Genomic DNA, 23,188 nt, shown 5'->3' with positions numbered 1-23,188 from the left:
AATGGCCTGAAAAGTCTTAAAAGCTAAATTAAATCATATTGTAATGTAGAGTCTGATATCTGCTCTTTAGTAATTAAACATGAATGTGTCATCATTCAGCACGTGATAGCCTACAAAGACTGAATTATGTAACAGCCCCAGCAATTCATTATTAATCATATCATTATGTAGCAGTGTGTCATACAACTATAAGTACATTTACTCAAGTACTGTACTTGAGTATAATTTTGAGGTACTGGTAGTTGATCGGGACGAGTTACTTCCGGGAGTTTCAACTGGTTGCCTGGTAACCAAGCTAGTTAGCAAGATCGGTAACATGTCGAGTTTGTCCTTTCATACTTCATTTTTCACCGGTTAATAAAATAATGAGATATAAAATGTGAAATAGTGAGCTTTAGAGGTGCCGGTAGGCGGATTTTGTTCGCTTTGGGCAGAGCCGGGCTAGCAGTTTCCCCCTGTTTCTAGCCTTAATGCTAACCTAAATTAGCCGGTTGGGGTAACGTTAGCATCGTGTACACTAAGGTTAGCTTTGTTGCTTTGCAGACATGAGTAGATGTCCTCGATATTTGAAGCAAAAGTAGTCTAAAAAATTAGTACAAGTAAAAGTTATGAATATAAGCCATACATTCAAAATCTTACTTCAGTAAAAGTACAAAAGTTTTAGCATTAAACTACAGTAAAAGTACCCGTTATGTAGTATGTGCAGCTGGTAAAGGTAGGGCTAAATTTGACCACATAATAATATACTATTTTTATATGCTATATATCATAATTTATTTGTTGATTTGTATTTTGTATTAATAATCTACACCTGTTATATAAATAAATGTAGTTAGCAGAGTAAAAAGATTTTCAAGATTTTGAATGCAGGACTAATGGAGTATTTCTACCTTGTGGTACTGTTATGTTTATCCGGCATACGGACATAAATACGTCCGTCAACTATTAATCGTAAGAATGTGAATATTGTAGGATTTGAAGGCATAAAGAGTAAAAAGGTCACCAGCAGCCCCGTGGGGCAGCCCCTGCAGGAGCACCGCTGTGGTACCTTGTCATGTTGGCTGTGGGGATGTGACTGAGATCCATCCAGCTGTTTGAAGAGGAGCAGCACAGATGTTCTGGAGATGAACGATGGGGGGAAACAAAGGCTGAACGCCTCTTAGACGAGCTGAGCTTCATCTGAACACACCTGCAGCCTGTTCGTGTGCGTTGAAATGGAGCAGAAAGGAGATTTAAGGCGGACTTCAGCGCTTTACTGCTGCTGGATCCTCATCAGCTCCGGTGAGTGAGACGGCGTGTTTCCATGTTAACTTCCACTGATGTGCTGTTCGTCCTCCTGTGAACACACCGATGTGACTTCAGCGTGTAGTTTTAGGGACTTACCTCCTGTGGCATCACATAGAAACGTGTGTGTGGTAAGAATAATCATAATGATAATAACTGTGGGTACTTGAATGCATCTCTTTTAACAACCTTATAGTCATCTAAAAATGTATGAGATTTTTTTCTCCTCTGTGTTCGAAGTCACTGATGTTTGATGTTTTTTGATATTTCTGTCAGGACTTAACAGGGTGATTCTGCCATTTATTATGGATTTTATTGACTTTATAATATTTTTAATTGATTTTGCCTTCTATCCTATCATATAGGAGCTCAATAATAATTTCATTTTGACATAGTGTTCTTAAATTTTCTTAACAAAGCTATATTCAGCTGTTTGTTTTCTAGTCACTTTTGAATTTTATGATACTTAATCATATTTGTATGTCTGGTGGTATCACATAGGAACTGTGGAGTAATTGTAGTGGTGCCTTAATTAATTTTTCAACCTCTAATAATATTGTCATATTCTGGTATTGACCATTAAGATATAGGACGGCACTTGAGGAATTTTAACAAAATAAAAGATGCAAATTCAGTTGAACATGGAACATGTGCATACAAAAACAAAAAAATATAAAATGTAATAAAATACTGATGCCACTAGAATTAATTTCTGTGCAAACAAGCGTAATTAATGTGAGTGCATTTTAATTCACCATGTAATTTGCTGTAAATAAGATATAGGACGGAATATATCACAAAACAGGGAGTTTGTGTGAGGACGTTAGTGTTGGAGAAAGTCTCAATGCTGAATCCTGGGACACAAACTGCAGCGTAATCCCTCAACATGTTATCTGTTTCTTCTCCTCTGGCAGAACCTCACCTGAAACATCCTTCTGTCAGTTATAAATAGCCAATATAATCACAAAAACTGGCATTACACACAGTTTGCGCTCTTGGCTCGCTGTTTCTTGCACTGGCTAATCCTAAATTGCTTGCCGGTGATGCCAGATTGCTTGCCAGAGTTCAAAGCTGTGTGTTTTCAGACAGAAAGACTGAAGGAGACGGACAGGGAAAGCAGAGCCACATGCAGCCTCGCGCACTCTTCATTTAACCTGCAAGACAAATCGTATCGCGTCCAACACAAAAGGTTGAATGCAGGAAATTAAAGGGGTTTATTTCAAGCATGAAGCCATGAATCTGCTGAGTGATGACTGCAGGAGAACTGGGCTGCGTGTTGCTTTTTACACCAAGTTCAATTATCTCGAATGATTTTGCTGTGTAACATAAAATTAAATCAAAGTGGAGATCACAGTCTGAATCTGTGAAATTTTATGAACAATAAAGTTCAGGTAATTGCTTTCCTCTGGAGAGAGGATACAGTATTTCTGTCGCTCTCTCAGCTGTAATAGATGAGGTTTTAGCTGACAGACGGGAATGTCAGCGGGAAAAGTGGAGGATGGTCCTTTAAAACGACAGACAGTGAAGAGATACAGTAAATCAGAGACACCCGTGAGCCATGGATGGGTTAAAGCAGCAGGAAAACAGAGCTAAGAGAGCCTAAGAAATGAGACTTTATCTAATTCCTCCTGCACTCTGATATAAAGCAGTGAAGTACACGAGAACAAAATAAAGACAGCCTCTGTTACGGGTTTGTAAGTTGTACCGAGAGGCTTCACGAATTGGTAAGAAATCATTTAGAGTTCAGTCACAAGCCATTAAAATACCACTGTCATGTCTGTGCAGTCAATGTGAAGCTACAGCCAGCTTAGCTTAGCATCTTAGCTTAGCATAAAGAACAATTCACATGTTAGTTTAATCCGTGCAAACAAATTGTTTGACTCCTGCAGGACATGCTGCCAAAAACATACAACGAGCAATGAAATATTCAGCTGACTTCAATCTCACGTAAATGACTGAAGGGATTTTTAATGCTTGTGACTTAAACGTTTGCTGTTATTGTAGGGATCATTATTTGCTTGATGGAGTTTAATGTGCTTGCTTTTTATCATTTGTGCCATTTGTGTCTGTCCTGTTCGTCTGTCAGTGCTGGCTGAGGACTGGACTCGTCTTCACACTGAGGACGAGCTCTTCAGGAGGCTGTTCGGGGGCTACAGCAAGTGGACGCGTCCGGCGCGAAACATCACCGACGTGGTCATCGTCAAGTTCGGCCTCTCGATCGCACAGCTGATCGACGTGGTGGGAACACACACACACACACACACACACACACACACACACGTATTCCAATAAGCACCTGAAACCAGTCACATGACGTACGAGATAATAACCAGAAGTGTTCACCATCCTGCTAATTCTTGTTGAATTTTTTGGCTTTAAAAACAGGACGAGAAGAATCAGATGATGACGACCAACGTGTGGCTGAAACAGGTATGAAAGAAAACGACCTGCGCTGCCTCTAAAAGTGGTTCAAACGCCATTTTTTTCTTTAAAACTGAGCATGTGCTGGCAGGAGTGGACCGACTACAAGCTGCAGTGGAGCCCCTCCGACTTTGACAATGTGACGTCCATCAGAGTTCCTTCTGAGCTCATCTGGGTGCCGGACATTGTGCTGTACAACAAGTAAAAAACACACACCGTCACACGTTTAACAGCTTGCTTCAGCTGCACAAATCCTTATTTTCACATATTTCTCTTTGTAGAAGTTCAGCATTTTGAAGCCCTATTTCTCCAAACACCCGGCGTGTGTAAAATAAAAGGCTATTGTAATTTTCCGGTTATAAAATATATCTTCACGTAAGCACAGACAAGGACGCACATACTGTAACTTTCTGTAAGCAGAGCATGAAATTTATCTGTAGTGATCAATTACCCACTTGATGCATAACGATGTGTTCATCCGCTGAGGAGCGTGTGAGGAGGGAAGGTCGCTCGACAGCTTGATGGTCCCGCAGCATTTCTGCAGATCCCTGCATTCCAGTCGGTAATGCATGCAAATTATCCTGTTGAATAAATGACCCTGATTCTATTGCGGCTGTACCGCGATCTTGCATCATGCAGCTTCAGTCTGGCTTCCTCCCCTCTGGGGCCCGAGGAAGTATTAATTCTGGAAATCGTCTGGATGGAGACGAAATTCTCTCCTCCTTCGGCGTTTGTTTAAATGAGCTTGCATCATGAATACAGTGTCGTTAACATTCAGTGATCAATTATTTAATGTCGCCTGTGTGAATTGGGCATAGCTTGAGGTTTACTGAATCACCTTTGGAGTTGGAGACATAATGAGATGGAAAGTTTGGAGCCTTGCTGAACAAAAAACAACAAAAATCAGATAAGACCTCAGTGTCGGTGGCCGTTGTCTGTCTTTGTTGTCAGTTTTCATGGTTCTCTTGCCTCGTTGCTCTTCTTCTACCTCTCATCTTTTTTTTTTTCCAGTGCGGACGGAGAGTTCGCCGTCACCCACATGACCAAGGCCCACGTGTTTCACACGGGTCGCGTCCGCTGGGTGCCCCCCGCCATCTACAAGTCCTCCTGCTCCATCGACGTCACCTTCTTCCCCTTCGACCAGCAGAGCTGCAAGATGAAGTTCGGCTCCTGGACGTACGACCGCGCCAAGATCGACCTGGAGCCCTTTGAGAACACGGTGGACCTGAAGGTGGGAACGGGTGGTGTTTGTTCTGCTCCAGCGCCATCAACAGCTCAAAATCTTTGCTTCTCCAGTTAACATCTTGACTTTTACTGGACGGACATGCAGCCAAACCCTGCTAAAACATGAACACAGAGCTGCCTTGCCTCCAGATTCTGCATTTATATGTAGAAATCTGTTCATAGAGATTAAACAGGCTTCATCCATTAACGTCTTAGTGAGCGCATTAGCATGCTAACATAGCACTGCAGCTGAGGCTGAAGGAAATGTCATTAGTTTTACAAACAAAAGCTGGTAGGACTCATCCTCTGGAGAACATGAATGTCTACACAAAACGGCTAAAAGCGGATCTCATTTCCAGGATTACTGGGAGAGCGGAGAGTGGGCCATCGTCAACGCCGTGGGCACCTACAACACCAAGAAGTACGACTGCTGCCACGAGATCTACCCCGACATCACCTACTATTTCGTCATCCGCCGCCTCCCGTTGTTCTACACCATCAACCTCATCATCCCCTGCCTCCTCATCTCCTGCCTCACCGTCCTGGTCTTCTACCTCCCGTCGGACTGCGGCGAGAAAATCACGCTGTGCATCTCCGTGCTGCTGTCGCTCACCGTCTTCCTGTTGCTCATCACGGAGATCATCCCGTCCACGTCGCTGGTCATTCCTCTGATCGGGGAGTACCTGCTCTTCACGATGATCTTCGTCACGCTGTCCATCGTCATCACCGTGTTTGTGCTAAACGTGCACCACCGGTCGTCGGTGACTCACACCATGCCTCGATGGGTTCGGAGGCTTTTCCTGTCCGCGGTGCCGCGCTGGCTGTGCATGAGGCGTCCGGATCACGGTGTCAGACCTGTCAGGTGAGAAAACAAAGAGGCTTCCATGTTTAATAACTGCAGACTGCAGCTGCAAAGTGATGAATTGCATTGTGGGAACTGTTGGCAAAAAGTCGCACCTTTCTCAATTGAGGCATGATACAGATGTGCAAACACAACAGACGTCATTTTTGCACGACACTTGTGATCAGATCGATTTAAAACCTGCATGAACTCCTTTGTGGCCACCAGGGGGCAGCAACAAGCTGTGATCCCTCTGTATTTGCTTTGCATTTGGTCTCAACCAACTCCCGAGGGAAATGTTTGGCTCTTTAGCGGCTAAATGCGTCAGTGTTCACCAGCTTGACTCTTAGACAACATTTGAGAGCTTTGTCTTCTTTTGTTGAATTAAAAATAGCCTCGTCGTTAAAAAAAGCTACAAAAATATACCATGTCGGCACTAATATTGGCACAGGTATTGAAAAATGCTGTCGTTCCCAAACTCACTTTGTTGTTTCAGGCGGCGCCACCTGATTGATAAACTCCTCCCCGTCCGGACTCCAGGCCCCTCCCACAGCGCCTCCGCCTGGATCACTCAGGAGTCTGCCGTCGACCTCCATGAAATGCACGACTGCGAGCTTCACGGGCTCCCGGACGCAGATCGTGTGGGGAGGTTTGGGGTGAAGATAGACGGTCAGCTGATTTCTTCCCCGCGATGCCTCGGATACACCCTCCTCCCGCAGAGACACGCCACGCTCTGCTTGGACTGGGACGCCCCTCCTGCGGGCCGCGGTTCCATCCAGAGCCCGCCGGCCTCTGTTCTGTCTCCTGCGGTGGCATCGGCCCTGGAGGGGGTGACCTACATCGCAGAGCATCTGAGAGCAGAGGATGCGGACTTCTCAGTGCGTGCCGGCGTGATGATTTTCATTCACAAACGATCAGCTGTTGTGCAGATGTGCAGACCTTCACTTCCTCCTCTTCTTTTTGTCTTCTCTGTCTCGACAGGTGAAGGAGGACTGGAAGTATGTCGCCATGGTTGTGGACCGGATCTTCCTGTGGATGTTCATCATCGTGTGTCTGTTGGGGACAGTCGGCCTCTTCCTGCCTCCGTGGCTCTCGGGGATGTTTTAGAACAGAGCCGGATTAGATTGTGATGCAACTCCGGAAATACATGCAAAATGAGCAAAGCAGTGAAGTTTTAAATCGTGACCAATTAATCTGCCTTTTTGCTTTATAAATGACTCAAATGTTCAATTTATTAGCAGAACTGCGGCTGAATAATTTGTCACTGGACTAAACAATTCAGATCTCGAACTAAAACTTCCAAATGCACAAAAACAGTTAAAGCTGATTTAGATTTTAATTTTATTCAAACAAATGGATTTAAACTTTATCTTCTGAAAACTGTGTTTGAGACTTTTTCAGCTGCAGCGCAGGGAGATGTCAGCCAATCACCAACGAAGCAGAGAAGATGAGAGAATAACGGACACAGTCCCTTAATTACAACTTCGAATGCCCTGATTGGCTAATTACACTGAATGAAAGTTGCTGTCAGTCAGAAGACGAGGCCTCTCTTGGGTCCTCACTATCATGTCTTCTCCATTATCGTCAACATGTTGTATTCAGGTCGGCTTCTCTCACAAGTGATCCAGCTTAAAGCTAATTTTCAGTTAACAGTTAAAACAAAAGAACATTAAGACATAATAAAAAATCTGTTTTCCTGCCGTTCAGCATGATTCATCATCTTTGTGTCTGTCTGAAGAAGACTGAGGACACTGACTTCTCTCTCTGTCAAACAGCAGAGTCTGTGTCGGATTTAGTCTCATCCACTCAGTGACAAAACATTTGACCATCCTCATGATATTAGTTCAACATTTCCAAAGTTTTAAAAATCAACAAGAAGTGAAACAACTGTGGATTTTGTGGAGGAGCGCAGCGTCGATGTCTCATGGTCATGAGGACAGCTGGGGGTTTTATGTGATTGGATCATGTTATTCAGTGTCGGATCAGATGATCATCAGGGCGTCACGGTGCGTCAGACACGAGAGCAGTGTGAAAGCGGAAAAAGGAAAATAAAACCAGAATCAATCGTTAACAAACTGTTTACTGCCAGCAGCTTCCTGAGGAGACCAATCATGTGTTCGCAGAGTGGTGACTCGCTGTATATGCAGATATTTACAAAAATCAGTGAAGCTGATGAGGTCAGACATTAAATATATCGTCTTTGTGCTGTTTTCAGTTGAGTTTACGTCAAAAAGAATGATTTCTTTTATTTCTGTTCACGTTTTGTTGGGGGTTGTAGCTTACCTCGATGAGCTGCGACTGGAGCTCATGCTAACCTGAGAGCTAATGCCCACAGTCACCACGACGATGAACCTCTGATCTCTGATTGGCCACTTGCCTTAGTTATGACGTTACATCCAAAAAAGAGCCGTAGAGACGACGGAGGTTCAAAAAGCATGTTCATCGCGTGGCTCATTGGATTTCAGATAGTTCCAGGAAGTTCAGAGACGTTTTTCCAGATAACTGATGTGTTCGCTGACCCTCCATGAGCTACGAGTCACGAGAGGATACTCTGATACTTTCACAGAACTTGACCTGACTTGCTTTCAAAGCATGAGAGACTCCTCACAGCCGAAAACATTTCAGCAAAATCTGAAACAACAGCACGGTTGTGTAAACTGGCAAAAGCCAAACTAAGAACCCGCGAGGCGTGTTCGAGCGTGAAACGCTGGGCCAATCTGATCGTGTGAGATATGAAAACTGAGAAATGAAGCGTGGATCAGCCCTTTTTTTTTGCGACTAATTTGTGTCTCGGTTTCTGAGAAGAACAAACTTTTCACGCTCGTGACTCATCCAGGCCTCCCGACCCGCGCTGAGCTAATTTCTAATTGCGCTGCGTGTTTGCAGTGATTTCACGCGCGGTTCAGTGTTTACAAAGTTTGGTTTTCTGAATAAAAGTCACTTTCCAGGAGGAGACGCTTTTCTTGGAAAAAACATCAAAGCTCCTCAAAGCGTGCACGAACCCTCAGCCGGTTGTTCAGGATGATCAAATACCAACGACGTCATAAAAATGATGCTTCACATGCTTTGAGTTTGTTTGGATGAAGAGGAAGCATTCAAGTGCATGTTGCATTTTACTGCTGTAGTTGTTTAAGCATCGACAAATCCCATTGGTTAACTGTCAGTCAGGGCCTGTCAATCACCCAGTTGCTGGATGGGCGGGGCTAATAGTGTCACAGCAACTGAGCCAGGTAAGGTGAGGAGTCTGACGACCGCTAAAAAGAACGAATGGAAACAATTAAAGCACAGGAAGCAGAGGCCCCCAAACGCACCACAATGACTGACAACAGGTGATCAGGTGGAGAGTGAGCCTGTGGAGGCGGGGCTAAGCAATAAAACCCAGCATGACAGATCTGTGAGCAGCACTACCAGTGAAGTTAGCAGAGAGAGTGTTTTAAAGACACACTCAGGCCGAAAATAAAAACATGCAGACACCTGACGCATGTGTCATTTCACATAGAGCAAACGGGCCCATTGCCTGTACGCCACGTCAGTCACTGAGTTATACTAACCACATTGTTAGCAGTCACATCTCTTTTGCATGCTGATGCTGTCAGTTTCAAATGAGTTATTCTAGATATATTAATGAGTTATCAATGTCTCATCAGCTTGTCTTGAGCTGTGACCTTTCTCAGCTTCACTTTTCTGCATAGAGGAGCTTTGAGTTGGTGAGTATACAACCTATTGTCCAGCAGGTGTCACTATAGCACCAGAAGCAGAGCATGCCGACATACATTTCTATACTTCTTTATCATTCTCTGAAGATGTCTTTGACTTTTTCTCCTGAAAATCTGACCTTTCCGTCAGTTTTTGTCCTTGCATTCAACCGATAATGTTGTGTGTTGGATGGATTTACGGCCAATCAGACGTGGCTCATTCATCAGCACTGTTAAATGGGGGAAGTTACCGATTTGTGTCTTTTCTGCTTTTTTTCTTGTATGTCGTTATATTATTATACTTTTATTTATTAATATCATTTGGGGTTTCTTGTCTGTGTGCTGGACGTACACTGACATCATGCAGTGTTTATTTCTGCTTTGTTTGTCAGGAAAAAACTCATGATGAACACATTCATACTGGATTAACAGTAAGAAATAAACACAAAAGATGATTTATGAGAGCAAACTTTTTATTCTAACAGAGAAATGGTGCGCAAAGAACAGACTTATTCAAACAGTTTACATCATTCTTCAAATGATCATCTGTTCTTCAGTTGAAAGGGGGTTTTTTTTATATAGAAAAGATTAGCTACAGAAGGTCTCGGCTCACTTCTTACTAAACTCCTGTTTGGCGTACAGCATTTCTTTTCTTTTGCCGTACATGGAGCTGAGAGAAAACACAGCGTCGGTGAGGGCGGTGGGGAGAAAAGGGAAGAGCCGGAAGAAGAACATGTCCAGCGCCGAGACGAGCAGGTACCTGTACTTCGGCTGAGCGGCCGTGATTGCGTGCAGCGTGGCGTGGATGACCATGTCGGCGTTCTGGAACCCCGTCCTGCACGATGACTGGAAGTACTCGCTGGCCAGCTCGACGTACTGCCGGTTGAATATTTGCTTTCGATCGTCGTCCAGTTTCTCCCAAACGTCGAACCCGGTTTTGACCTTCACGATGTTGGTGGCTCGGCCAAAGTTGCCCGGCTGGATGATGCTGACCTGCATGTGGCGGGAAAAAAACGCAGGTTAGCTCGCCCATTAGCTTTCACTCATATCTGCACGCTCAAAATTAAGCAAACGCTAGCAGCTGGGTAGCGTGCTTGAGTAAAAAACTTGCAAATGACACGAGATGCTGCAGCGCCGACATGAAGGCACGCAAGGTTTCTTTCTGTAACATTACCTTCACGCCGAAACTGGCCATTTCAACCCTCAGGCAATCCGCAAACGCCTCCAGCCCTCGCTTTGACACGCTGTACGCGCCCATGTTCAGGCAGTTGAAGAAGGAGAAGATACTGGACATGTACACCATCCGACCTGTGGCGGTCAGGAGACACAAAACATCCATTTTTAGCCTGAACGTCGCTACGGTAAGAACGTGAGGTTGCGCTGAATTTTTGCTGACCTTTGGTGGCGCGAACCAAAGGCAGGAAGGCCACAGAGGTCCTGATGGAGCCGAACAGGTTGATGTCGACCATGTTGCGGAAATCTTTGATGGTGCTCCACTCGATCTCAGCCCAGTCGGAGATTCCAGCGTTGTTCACGACTGCCCACAGGCCTGACGAGGGATCAGAGGGAAAACGTTATTCTCCAGAGAGAGACGAAGCAGGCAGAAGCTGCAGGAAATAAAAACTGCATGACTGTAATCTCGACTCGACTCAAACAACTGGAATTGTTCAGTTTTGAGTCAAAATCTTGACTCACTATCTAAATTTAAGACTTTAATTTTAGTCATGTTTCCTCACATTTATTTGTAGGAGCTGAAAACCAGCAGGAAAAGAAAAAAAAGACTGAAAGTTAAAAAAAGAAGTAAATTTTGAGTTAGTTACTCTCTTAGTTTCCCAAAATTAGGACTTTAATTTTTGCTGACACACAAGTTTCCCATTCAGGAATAACAAAAATAAAGTTACTCATGATGAGACAAAAATATGAGTTAAAAGGTTTAAAATACTAAATGATAAAAAAATGACTTCCTTAATGTCTCAAAAATCATTTTTTAAATAATATTATCAATTGTTCAGTAATAATTTGGATGTTTGACGCTCTGATGAGCCATTTCTAACATATCATCCTCCACACACATCAAAGCGGCTCATTTTTTACAGCGTGCTGAACTCTCACCTTTCTCCGGCAGGTGCTCCTGGACCATCTTCTTCGCCTGCTCCACCTCTTCATCGCTGGTGACGTCCATCTTGAGGATTTTCAGATTACCGGAGCTCTGTCTGGCCAGGCTCCGGGCACCGGCTCCTTCCGGAGACAAACACCCGGCAAAGACCACAAAGCCCCTGTGGTCCAAGCATCGGGCCAGCTGGTTCCCGAAGCCGCTGTCGCAGCCTGTGATCAGCACGCCGTGGCCGCGGCCGTCCTGCACATGGCTGCTGCCGTGGCGGAAAATCAGCTTGGCGAAGACGAAGAGCAGGACGGCGGACACGGAGACCACGCCAACGACCTGGCCGATGAAGAAGGTTGTGTTCATGGTGTCTGCTGGAGCGGCGGCTGCAGGAAACGAGCCCGTTTATAACGTCTGCCCTCCACAAGTGTGAGAGAGGCCTCCGCGCGATTAGTTCAGGTTTCATGTGACATTAAAAAACAACATGGGCAGTGTTTTTGCTTCCTGGAAGAGTCGGGCCAGAAATTGTTCAATGTTGAAAAGATTTTCATGGAAATTTGCTTCCAGCAGCGTCATTTTTGAAGATAATAAGTGTGATCCGTGTTCGTTAGGGGACATTTCCAAATGCATCTCATTGGAGAGGCTGGAAAACTGAAACACAGGCCACAAAGCAAGACTATGATACATATATGGATTAAATTAGATACGTACAAAGTGTTGAAATGTGTCTTTGCTGCCCGACGGTGTTCATATAAATACAGCAAACAGGACTAAAAGGCCTCATTTCTTATTCGTACAGCCAGAAGATTTCTGTGGTCTGTTTTTTCTAGTTTTGTATACAGGAAATCTTAACGTGCACAAAGAAAGCTCCACTGACACACTTTTCCCAGTTTGGGAGGCTTTGACTGGGTGAAATGTGTGTGTGTGTCCACCTTCTCTCGCTCTCTGCTGATTGAAGATCCAATTAAAAGCCTCCTGTGAGCAGAACAAGCAGCCAATGAGACCGACTGTCTGTGCCTCTTTACTTCAAACTGTCTTCAAAGCAAAAATAATCAGAATTAGGGTTTGATATCTGATCATTTTCACATGAATTTGTTTATGGAAGCCCAAAAGAAAAGGTTTGGAATAATAAAAATAAAATTACCTCACGGTAGATCAACACGACAAGATGCTAATTTTGACTCAAAAAGTCCTTTAAATTGAAATTATGAAATATGAAGTCGCAATAATGACACAAGTTAAAATTAGAGTTCACCATCTAATTCTATGTTTTTATCCATCTCCTGAAAGCTAGCTGCTATTGATGAACTAAATATGTCACTTTTATTTGTAGACATTTATAGATCATAAGATCATAATTTGGAAATTTAAGTTAAACCACAACTACACTCAGGCCTAAAAAGCTAAATCAAGACTTAGCAACTCATAATTTAGCTTTTTTTCCTGCACAATATTAACTGATAATTTGGCAAAGTCGGCATATTTTTCATGGAAATGGCAAGTTTGCAGCTCCGTATGTGTCCACAAGTAAGTGGACAGCCCTCACTGTAACTAACGACTGGTCGTCCACATACTTCTGTCAAATAATGTCTCAAGTTTTTTTCCATCTTGCACATGAGTTGAATAGATGGGGCGCCCTCCAGCGATTATAAAGTGTTACTGCGTCCACTCGCTCATTTAATGGCAACTTGTTTTAATTTGCATAATGATAAAAAAAGGAGCAAATGTTCTTCTCACGCACAGTGAAGGATTTCCTCCCATTTTCATGGAACATCTTTATTTGTTCTTTAAAGATGACATAATGCCACAGTGACAGATAAATCTCCATTAATTCACTAACGTTAGATATTAATTTGAAAAACCTCCATTTTCAAACAAAAACCAAACAAACACATTTCAGATTTATTTCAGCTTCGTATATCGACAAGTTATAACATTCAGCGACGTTCAGACCGTCACATGTTCTCAGGTTGACTGAAGGTCTGAATGCAGCTCACAGCTTCTCTGCTGCTGACAGAAACATGGAGATTCAGAGATGAATGAAGGTGTGAGCGGCCTGCAGTGGGACTGCCTTCAGCAGAGAGGTTCAAGTCACAGTCAGATGAATTTCACTCAAACAGAAGTGACAGGAAGTGAAGAGCGGTGTCTCCCCCGTGTGGTACACATGTGTCATTGCAGGTGGATGTGGCACAGAGGAGTGAGAAGAAAATCACTGCAAGTAAGCGATGAAATGCATCCTCCATGAAGGAAATGTCCACAACACGAACTCAGATTTCTAAATCTGGTTCAGCTGCTTCAGTTCGAATGAGAGTTTCTGATGCCGCGTGCAGTTCCTGCCTCTTTAAAATGAAAAACAACAGTGAAATGCAGCTAAATCAAACTCTCTGCTCGTATCACACACTGAAGACGCTCCATATTTCCTCTTCAGCCTCACAGCACCTCCCTTGTCCTCAAATAAACTGCAAAGTATGACCGATCACCAGCTAAAAACTGGCGTCCCGTTCTGCTCACTTCGAGGAAGTCAGCGGATGGAGGCTGAGAAGCTGCTGTGAAGTGTCGACTCCCAGACTGATCACAGTCAGTAAAAACCACGAAAAGAGCGAAACCAACAATGAAATGGTGTCAATCAGCGTCAATGAGCCACACTGTTGCACTGAGTGACAGGCCGCTCAGAACATGTGCTCGAGGCTGAGACACAGTTGTTTTTAGTCTTTTCATGAGATTTTCTGATAATAATAAAAACACAGAATTAGACAAACACCATGCTTTGAATGCATAAATATGAGCTGAAATACTGAATGTAAGGAGTCTGCAGAAGACATCCTGACTGCTCAGGCAGACGCTGGCTGGCATCATGAATGGCATAAAAAACTAATGTGTCCAAACACTGTGGGCTGACGATGGACAACTGTCTGTTTTTACCTATTTTATTCACATATGATATGAATTTAAACACGTGATTTGAATGATTGCTCCCTCGATTTAACAGAAATAAAAATGTTCGTGTGGCTGATATTGATCATCAGGGGTTAGACAGTGCTGTTCATGTACATTTCCATCATAGGGAATAAAAACACAAGAGCTTGATACTTCTGCTCCTGGAGAAAACTTTCATGTATTCACACGTTATGCATAAAAAGGTGTGAGTAACTAATAAAGTAGAGAACCTGAAATCAGTTATTCACTCAGGTGTGTGTTTTCAGGAAGGAGCAGCTGTTCAGGAGTGTGACAGTGAATCACAGAGGAAACCTCCAAATAAACAGCAACCAGGTGACATGATGGTCAAAGGAAGGTGGTCACACACCAGCACGCCGTCCAATAACATCCCGCCGCAGAGCTCTCCGTCATCCAATCAGGTTTCCACTTTCCCGTAGGTGCCGTCAGGTGGCCGGTAGTGTTTGGGGAAGGCCTTGAGCTGCAGCGAGTTGAACGCGTACTTTCTGCATCCGACGTTCTTCACGGTGTTTTCTCGTCTGCAGCCCTCGCTGAGGAGACAGAGAGGGGGGTGAGGGGGGGGTGGGGGGTTCACAGACAGAACAAAGCAAATAAATAGAAATGATGGCTGTGAATGATGTTTTTATTGTCCTGTCACAGATAATGATACTTACTCTGCTGGGGCACTTTCATTTTAAAATGACCAGCAGTCAGAACAAGCGCTACTGACGTTGCTGCTGCTGCAATTCCACATGATGGCCAGCAGAGGTCAGTAAACACTTCTTCAAACCGCCGCAAACTGAACGAGGAACGCGACATTGGGGGAAAAAAGAGAGCAAAGACTAAAACATGCAACACCATCCACACACACATCAACAAACATGGAGGAAAAGCTGAGGGAAAGCAGAGTTGAAGTTAAGGAAAAGGATTTTTCTGCGATGCAAAGAACGAATCACGACAAATAAAACCTTAAAGACCACAGAAGGCCACCGGAGTCTGTTTGTGTTCTGCAGGCGGGGGCAGAAACGTTTATTACAGCAGGAGTGTGGCGTTCAGGGACACACTGACTGGAGGTTTCCTTGGGTTTGTGGTACATTTACAGCAACATGGGACGCAGAAGGCTCAAGCTTTTTGACATTTAACTGCTGCCGAGCGTCTGAGGAGAAGCACTGACTGACAAACGTGGAGAAGAAAAACAAAGATTTTCTGTGGTTTGCTGACCTGGGATCTGTCTGAGGAGCAGCACTTCTAACACCAAAGAGCGCTAATGTGAGTCCAGAACTTTGTCAGAATTAAAATATCTTCACAAATATTCCCAAACAACCTTTCCTGAACGCTTCCTGCACAAATCAGCACTGAAAAAGGAAAAGGAAGCAAAAAAAAACAGGAGGTTAAAGGTTTAAAAGTACCTGCAAACTGTTATCATGTCGACAGTTTAGCATGAGAAGATATTAAATTAACAGCTAAACAAAAACATATGAGTTTGCATATTACAAGAAGATCGTACAGACACACTGAGCTGTGATATAAAGTGACGACAGCATGACAGTTATGGCACAAGCATGATAATCACATTGTATAGATTATTTTTAGATATAGTTATCTCTCTCTATATATATATACTCTGCTTCAGAATAACTTAAGACAATATATAGCAAACGTTAGCATTTAGGCAATACAAGCATTTAAATACAATTTATGAACAGCGATACAAATATATTCTCTGATACATCTGGACTGTAAGAATAAAAAACAACGAATAGAAAAAAGCAGTTTGGAGAGAAAATGGAGACCCCCCCCCAGCATGCGGGATCATTATACTGTCGTATGTGCGAGCGTTCAGGGGTCGTGAGAGCAGGGTAAACTCCCCGGGGGGGCTATTCTGGTCTGGTCCATTTCCTGACTGGGTCGATCTTAATGAGACGGAGCCTGGAAAACTCCGGGGAGGCGACTGAAGCCTTCGTTTAGCTTCACGAGCTCGAGATATCGATTTCTGCGACGCAGGTTTCCAGCGTGCAGCACAAACTCCTGCTTCCTCATCTGAAGGTGTGTTGCAGAGTGCGTCACACACGGTAAACCACCCCAGCCGCCGTTCTCTGTGAAATAAAATGATATTCAAGGCTATTTTCTACCTCTTCTAGTTAAAGCAGAATCCATCCTGTTCCAGCTGGGAAATATTTGTTATATATTTAACATTTCAAAGACAAACTGATTCGTTGAGAAAGCAGCGAACAGAATTATTACACCTCTGAGTGAGTACGGGCAAACTGAACACATTTCCTGGTGTGTTTTCCTCTCAGTTCCACGAACCGACACAAAGCTGGTCTAGATTCAGAGAAACACATCACATCTCTTCTGGCTTCGCCTCTTTGCAAACACAGATTCTGCAAACCTGAATTCTCCTCATAAAAACCGGACGAAAGCGTTTGGCACAAGCACGGACACATTCCTCATCCATCCATCGAGTGAAATGGTCTCTGAGCTCCACCTTATAAAGCTAATATTAACTGTCAGAGCTGCAATCTGTACCAGTTTGTGACAACGACGAGGTTAACATCTAAATAAATGTAAACTTGTGCACATTAATGCTCTGCAGGGTGAAGAACTGACAGAACTACACTGCATAATCAAACACATGTCCCCTGAATGTCCTACAATCCTACACGAGCCAATCAGAGGCTGCGTCCTTGAAACACAAAGACTGAACTTCAACAGGTGAGAAAGAGCTAATCTGGCATGAAAAGCTGAGCAGCAGATGTGGGCTGAATCACTGACTGACTGCATCTGATGCGCCACACTGGGGCCAACTGAAGTGTCTGAAAAGTGGCATCGCCGAGCCGCCGCCGCCGCCACCGCCGCCGCCGCCGCCGCCGCCGCCACCGCCGCCGCCCTCGAGGCAGGTGAAAGCAGATACTCGACCTCAGGGAGAGGAAAATATCACAGCGCTGCCTCCATCGAACATGACACTGAACCCATAAATAACACCTGAGCCGGGCATCTGGAGCGCCACAATAAAGTGTTTTCAGGGAAAACGTCAGAAGGTCACATGACTTCTTCCCTTCTAACACACGACTGTAACTTACAATCAGACTTTGACTTCATTTCCTGTTTGTTCTGGACGTCATGTAAGAAAAGCTTTGCTGAGGCGGCTTTAGCAGCACTCTGTGGCTGCTATGAAGCCTGCAGGATGTCCAGTTTACTGACTTTAAATTAAAGCGAGCTACCTTTAAATCAGACAAGCTGGAATTTGTTAACAGTTTAACCACGAAACCACGTAAATGGAATAACGTTTTCTTTTTACAACGTTATCATTCATTTGGACTCATATTAAACAAACGTCAGTCCAATATTCACTCTGTTCTAGCCTCAGAAATAAGAAGAACAGCAGATTCTGGTGATTTGTCTCTGTAATATGAAGTTTATTAACGTGGCATTTAAATGTAAAAATGATAAAGTAGCTTTAAAAACTCTTCCGATGGCTCCCTGTTATTCACTTTCTGTCAACAGGAGCTGAATGTTTGTTCTGTCTTTTTTACTGTCGCAGCTCCCACACAGGTGTTTCCGCTCGAGGTTGATCAGACCTGAACGAGCCCACGCGGTCCTGAGAAGACGTCCATCAGCCAAACGAAATGAAATCACCTGTGTGGGTTTAGCATCGCACACACAGAGGGATCGGCTGTGTGCTCCTTCCTGAAAACACACACCTGATGGTCATCGTTAACTACTTGTTGACTTGTTTGTTCTGTTATAATTTCCGTTTATTATGGGAGCCGCGTCTTTCGCCGTTTTCAGCGGCCTGTTTCTGACACGACTTGCAGCCCCTCATACTCCCCCTTCCATCACACAGCTCCGGCTCTTCAGGACCCGGGTCACGCACGCTGTCACGAGGCCTGATCCCCGAGCTTTCTGCTGCGTTCGTTAGCTCGGGCAAAGTATGCAAGGCGTTTCAAACATGTGCATCCTGTTTATGCACCAAAGATTTGATAGAATTAAACCGGTGTAATCATGTTCGTCTGTGTTGACATGAGTTCAGTTCGAGTTCTTGTGAAAAAACGGGGCTGTAAAAACAGTTTTCAGACACTTCAGTCCTCAGTTTATGCTCTAATCTGAAATACGGGTAAACAGACTTATTCCTAAATTATTCTGTTATTCTAAACCCGAATACTGTTGTTTAAAATTCCCCAATAAAGGCTAAAGTCTGGATACTTTAAGTCAAAATGGGTGCAGGATATTGTAAACAGAGTCAGAGATACGTCATAACTGACCCAGAAAAAAGTGCACAGGCTGAAGTAGAAGCAGAAAACTTCGTTCTACTGTCGAGAAAAGCAGGAAGACAGAAAATAATAAGATGAGCAAACTCTGCCTGAAAAAATATAGAAAAGCCGAAGTCAGCTTACTTCATTTTGGCACCGAAGAAAAGCTTTCTGCCACTTTGTGCATGGAAGACAACGCTAAAAGAAAGAAGCTAGCTGTTTGTGCAAAGCTTAAACTAGAACTGGCTTTCCTTTATAGTGGCTACTATCAACAATAACTCTTTCCTGAAAGCAAGTTTAGATATAATCTGCATATTTTCTATACATATTCACAACTCAGGTGGAAATTCTGGCCTATTTTTCACAGATATGCACACGGTCACTTCGTATTTTTATGTGTTGTGCTGTGACATCGAAGCAGCGGTCGCACAGATCACACAGGGTGGATTGAATCTGTCATTAGAGGGCGCTATCCACTCAAAATCTGATGCTGCACTTCTTCATCATAACGCACACACAGAGGGATCGGCTGTCGGCCTGTTGGACTGATGTTTGTTGCTGGGCCGCTCTCTTCATGTCCGAAGACGACTGACAGGAGATGCTCACACTAAGCCAGCTCCACCTGAAAACACACCTGCTCCCCCCACCAACCAAAACTGAGCGCTTTTTAAAAAGCTGCACGTTTTAGTGTGAACGTGAGTGAAGTCTGGAAGACACTGAAAAACCTCAATTATAAAGGTGAACAGAGCACAGCAGAGGTCATGACCCTGAACATCTTCATGAACCCAAACCCCATGTTTTTTTTAGAAGTCTAAGAAAGCCTGCACCCTGAATCAATCTGGTATCGGGGGAATCTGAAAACGGTAAAACGCAGATGAAGGGGAGGAGATCAACGTCGACATCCAGCGATGTCTTCGTCTCTGTGACCAGGAGCCAATCAAGACTGAGATCTTAAGGATTCAAACTCCAGCCTGTATTTATGCTTCATGTTCATTGAGCTGGTTGACAAGACGCGATGAAACGCACGTGTGAGCTGTGTTTTTAGATTCAGCCGGCTTAGCGTGGACGCGGTCTCGATGTCAAATCTACGCAAAAGTCTGGAGCCTCATACAGCAAATCAACTCAGACACATAAATAACTGTTCACGACATGTTTCCAGGCCGACCGTGAGTAGTTTTTCAAAGCTGGGAACAAAAATTGTCCATAAACAAAGAAAGAAAGAAAGAAAAAAGGGGCGTCGGTTGAGTTAAGCCCTTAGTCGGGTGGAGCAGTGTGTACATGCTGCTCAGGTTCAGTGTGCATGAGTTTCATACACACTCACAGGACGGTGGCACAGTTTCAGAAACGCCCCCAGGAGGCGGGGAGGAGTGCTCAGCTGCAGCGGAGTTTGGCCAGGAAATAGGCCACGCTGAGGAAGATCCACACCACCAGGAGGTTCGGGCTGAGGGCCAGCAGGGGCAGCGAGTACAGGAGGCTGGGGTCCAGCCGGAAGTCACGCACAGGCAGCAAGCCGCTCAGGTTCTTCTGGATCACACCCTCCCTCGTCCCAATGCTGCCGAGCCACGAGGGTGGGAGGAGGAGGAGGAGGAGGAGGAGGAGGAGGAGGAGGTGTGGAACAGCAAAGAAGTTTGAAGGAAGGCAAAGGTGGTGGAGGGGGGAGGAGGAAATCAAAGGAAGAGATGGAAACAGATGAAGAAAAAGTATGAGGGCAGTTAGGGGAGGAAGAGGTGGAGGAGGAAATAAAGAAGAAAATAAAAGATTGAAGGAAGGATGAAGGAAAGGAGAGGAAGGAAGCGGCCAGCATGTGTCGCAACAAAGCCAAAATAAACAGAACGCAGGTTCATGCAAGCAGGTGAAATGACAAATCAACAGGTGATACCCACAGCCAGGTGACGTACAGGTAATGATGTGATAAAAACCATATGGAAGTCACGACGAATGGAAATGAATCACGGACCAACCAGAATAAAACAATCCCGCAAAAAATAAACCAATTAAACAGGTCAAGCACGCGGGAAACAGAGGAGGAGGAAAAAGAGAAAGAGAAAAAAGAGAAAATTAAGAAAGGCGTCTTTCAGGAAAGGAAAGAAGATAAGAAAATACAGCAATGGCTCTCCATGTTTATATATTCTGAGACATGGCGTGGACAAGGAGGAAGGCATGGAAGACCAGGATGAGCACGCTCTGGAGAAACACCCTTTAAATTTAGGGATTAAGTGTCATTTTGAAGTCCTTTGCTCTCTGGATCAGGAACAAAACCCGCGTAAGAAAGCTAAGAAATGCTAATAAAAGCTAACATGCAGTAAGCACCTGGTGCAGAAAACTACAGGCTTCACTTCAAAATGTGAAAATTTTAAGGGTGTATCGTCCATCCGCTTCACTAATTTACAGCTCATGTGTGGACAGAGGGGGAAAAGAGGGTCGTGAAGGGGAAATGTGGAGGGAAGGAGATCCCGAAGCTTCATCCAACATGCATCGCTGCTCGAATCATTCCAAACTTAATCCAACGTCAGGATCAAAAAGCTATTTTCATGCTCGTCGGCTGAGGAGGCAGGGGGGGAGGAAGGAGGGAGAGATGTGAGGAGGGGAAAAAAGAGGGGAGGGGAAGGTGAAGAAATGTCGCGTCATGCAAGTTTCTGTGCGGAGGCCATCTTTATTGAGCACGAGAACAACGAGACAGGTGAGATCACATCGTTTTACAGCAGAGTATTCACAGCACGGGGTCACATGACAACTCTGAACACACAACTGACTTTCACACAGAGATACAGACACTCGAACAGAAACTTCTTTTCTCTCGTGTTGTTTCTGAGAGCTGCAGAGACGCTGTCTGTGGTTGGCGGGAACAGGAAGTCCCTCGGTGACTTTGTTTCTGTCACGACCCCGACTCCAAATACGATGAGATTTTGTGTAAATGAAAACAGAACGCAGCAGCGAGTCCAGGTGTTAACCTCCTTTATCCAATCCTGTGCTCACAAAGTGAACCTCGCTCCATCCTCCCTTTCACACCCAATCACCTGTCACCATCGACCTGTTTACCTGTGGAACGTTCCAAACAGGTGTTTTTGGATCATTCCACTTTTGTCGCTCCTGTCCCAACCTTGTTTGAAACGGCATCAAATTCAGAAGAAGCAGATATTTTGTCAGACAGGATCAGCAAGCAGTCACGTTCTGTTTTATTTCCAGCGTCCCAGTGTTTTTGGAGTCGGGGTTGTCGTCTTGTGTCCTGGAAATCACTTTGAATGACATGCATCTGGAAAATGTGTTGTTTTCACATGCTGGCAGTCAGTTTTTCTTTCCTTAGTTGCAGCATACAAGAAATTTTGAACTGTTGAATATTAAAACGCTGTAGTTACCATCAAGACTCACTTCACCTGTTTTAATTAAGTTTCTTATTCTTGTGTGTTACTCTTTTTTAAAATGTGTGCATGTGTGATTGTGTGTGTGTGTTTTCTTGCCATGCTGCAAGTCAAATTTCCCATGCAGACAAACAATAAGTGAAATAAAAACGGCTCAGAACTAAAAGAGGTGAGAAATCTGCCTCCACATCCTCGGAACGGGGGGGGGGGGGGGGGGGGGGGGGACATCATTTATAAATGAAAGAAGCAAAGAAAACAAAGGCGGGATGAAGGACCAGAAAAGGTGATGACGAGTGGTCGAGTAAAGTCAAATACTCTGTCAGCCTGTTCGCAACTCGGACTCTGCAGCATTCGCAAGCTTTCCAGAGAGGAAAGACGAGACGGGACAGCGTCTGGGTGGACGGACGAATAGACCGGAAGACGTACAGACAGACCGACAAGCACACATCTCAGTTCAGCATCTTTCTCCTCCAGATCGTTGTCGCGAGCTCCAAAAAAGGAGGTCAGCGACAGGAGTCTGGTGGAGCAAGAGCCTGCAGGAAGCAGGCAGAGTTTTCAAATCACACATGGGCAAAACATCCAGGTAGCCAAATAACAACACATCACTGCCGTCCAGATGTGCTGGACCCGGACAGGAACCCCGGCAGACACAAGAACCTCAGACTCTTCGGTCTGGACCACACCAATGTGCTTTTTGTTTCTTCTTTTTGCCCAGGTCTGATTTTCAGTTTTTTTTCTTAATTCAGGCACTATGAGGGGGCGTCCTACCTGCGCATACAGTCGAGGGCCTGCGTGAAGACCTGCGGCGCCATGCCGTGCTCGTGCTGCAGGATCAGGCACTGCTCCAGGGTCACCGACATGGCCGTGCGGTCTTTGGCGCTTTTGCAGCTGGTGAAACGAACCCCGTTCAGCCGGCGACAGATCTGAGACGGAGCGTAGGAAGAGTAAGTCGGAAATAAAATAATGGCAGAATATTAAGTTTCATTTACTCAATATCTTCATTGGTGATTCTCAAACCTGTTTTACGAGTTTTTCCTGAAACGCCTCCTACCTGTTCTATGATGAACGATACGTAG

General features: G+C 44.5%; 3 protein-coding genes across 7 annotated transcripts in view; 1 reads left to right on the top strand and 2 right to left on the bottom strand.

Moving 5' to 3' along the window:
* Positions 1 to 1,214: 1,214 nt before the first annotated feature.
* Positions 1,215 to 6,877, top strand: LOC121627327 (neuronal acetylcholine receptor subunit alpha-2-like). The gene is made up of 8 exons (XM_041966178.1): positions 1,215 to 1,281; positions 3,371 to 3,522; positions 3,670 to 3,714; positions 3,797 to 3,906; positions 4,717 to 4,936; positions 5,289 to 5,791; positions 6,267 to 6,648; positions 6,752 to 6,877. The coding sequence occupies exons 1-8, from the start codon at positions 1,215 to 1,217 to the stop codon at positions 6,875 to 6,877; spliced, it is 1,605 nt and encodes a 534-aa protein (XP_041822112.1).
* A 3,197-nt stretch (positions 6,878 to 10,074) lies between these two features.
* On the bottom strand, positions 10,075 to 11,932 carry zgc:113142 (uncharacterized protein LOC503524 homolog). Its single transcript, XM_041966512.1, has 4 exons — positions 11,578 to 11,932; positions 10,862 to 11,014; positions 10,640 to 10,773; positions 10,075 to 10,458 (listed from the first exon to the last, which is right to left on the bottom strand). Exons 1-4 carry the CDS (start codon positions 11,930 to 11,932, stop codon positions 10,075 to 10,077), a joined length of 1,026 nt encoding a protein of 341 aa, XP_041822446.1.
* A 1,378-nt stretch (positions 11,933 to 13,310) lies between these two features.
* Positions 13,311 to 23,188, bottom strand: part of LOC121627580 (inositol polyphosphate-4-phosphatase type I A-like) — a 40,134-nt gene continuing 30,256 nt past the window's right edge. For 4 of the 5 annotated variants that reach the window (XM_041966530.1, XM_041966533.1, XM_041966531.1 and 1 more), the window contains 2 exons: positions 22,881 to 23,035; positions 13,311 to 15,051 (listed from right to left, as the gene is read on the bottom strand). In XM_041966530.1, coding sequence (XP_041822464.1) covers positions 14,919 to 15,051; positions 22,881 to 23,035 — 288 coding nt within the window. In that variant the 3' untranslated portion in view covers positions 13,311 to 14,918. Of the gene's footprint in view, positions 15,052 to 20,089; positions 20,306 to 22,880; positions 23,036 to 23,188 lie in introns of those variants that run through there. The other variant, XM_041966534.1, reaches the window with a different exon arrangement.

The sequence above is a fragment of the Chelmon rostratus genome, chromosome 24, assembly GCF_017976325.1.
Source record: "Chelmon rostratus isolate fCheRos1 chromosome 24, fCheRos1.pri, whole genome shotgun sequence".
Taxonomy (NCBI): Eukaryota; Metazoa; Chordata; class Actinopteri; order Chaetodontiformes; family Chaetodontidae; genus Chelmon; species Chelmon rostratus.
The sequence above is the reverse complement of the archived record's forward strand: the minus strand, read 5'-3'. Positions and strand labels throughout refer to the sequence as shown.

Coding starts and splice junctions, on each gene's coding strand:
- LOC121627327 (XM_041966178.1), top strand. CDS start 1,215: ATGGAGCAGAAAGGAGATTTAAGGCGGACTTCAGCGCTTTACTGCTGC. Junction 1,282..3,370: donor CTGGATCCTCATCAGCTCCG/GTGAGTGAGACG, acceptor TTCGTCTGTCAG/TGCTGGCTGAGGACTGGACT. Junction 5,792..6,266: donor CACGGTGTCAGACCTGTCAG/GTGAGAAAACAA, acceptor TTGTTGTTTCAG/GCGGCGCCACCTGATTGATA.
- zgc:113142 (XM_041966512.1), bottom strand. CDS start 11,932: ATGAACACAACCTTCTTCATCGGCCAGGTCGTTGGCGTGGTCTCCGTG. Junction 11,015..11,577: donor GGAGCACCTGCCGGAGAAAG/GTGAGAGTTCAG, acceptor ATCCCTCGTCAG/GCCTGTGGGCAGTCGTGAAC. Junction 10,774..10,861: donor TTTGGTTCGCGCCACCAAAG/GTCAGCAAAAAT, acceptor TGACCGCCACAG/GTCGGATGGTGTACATGTCC.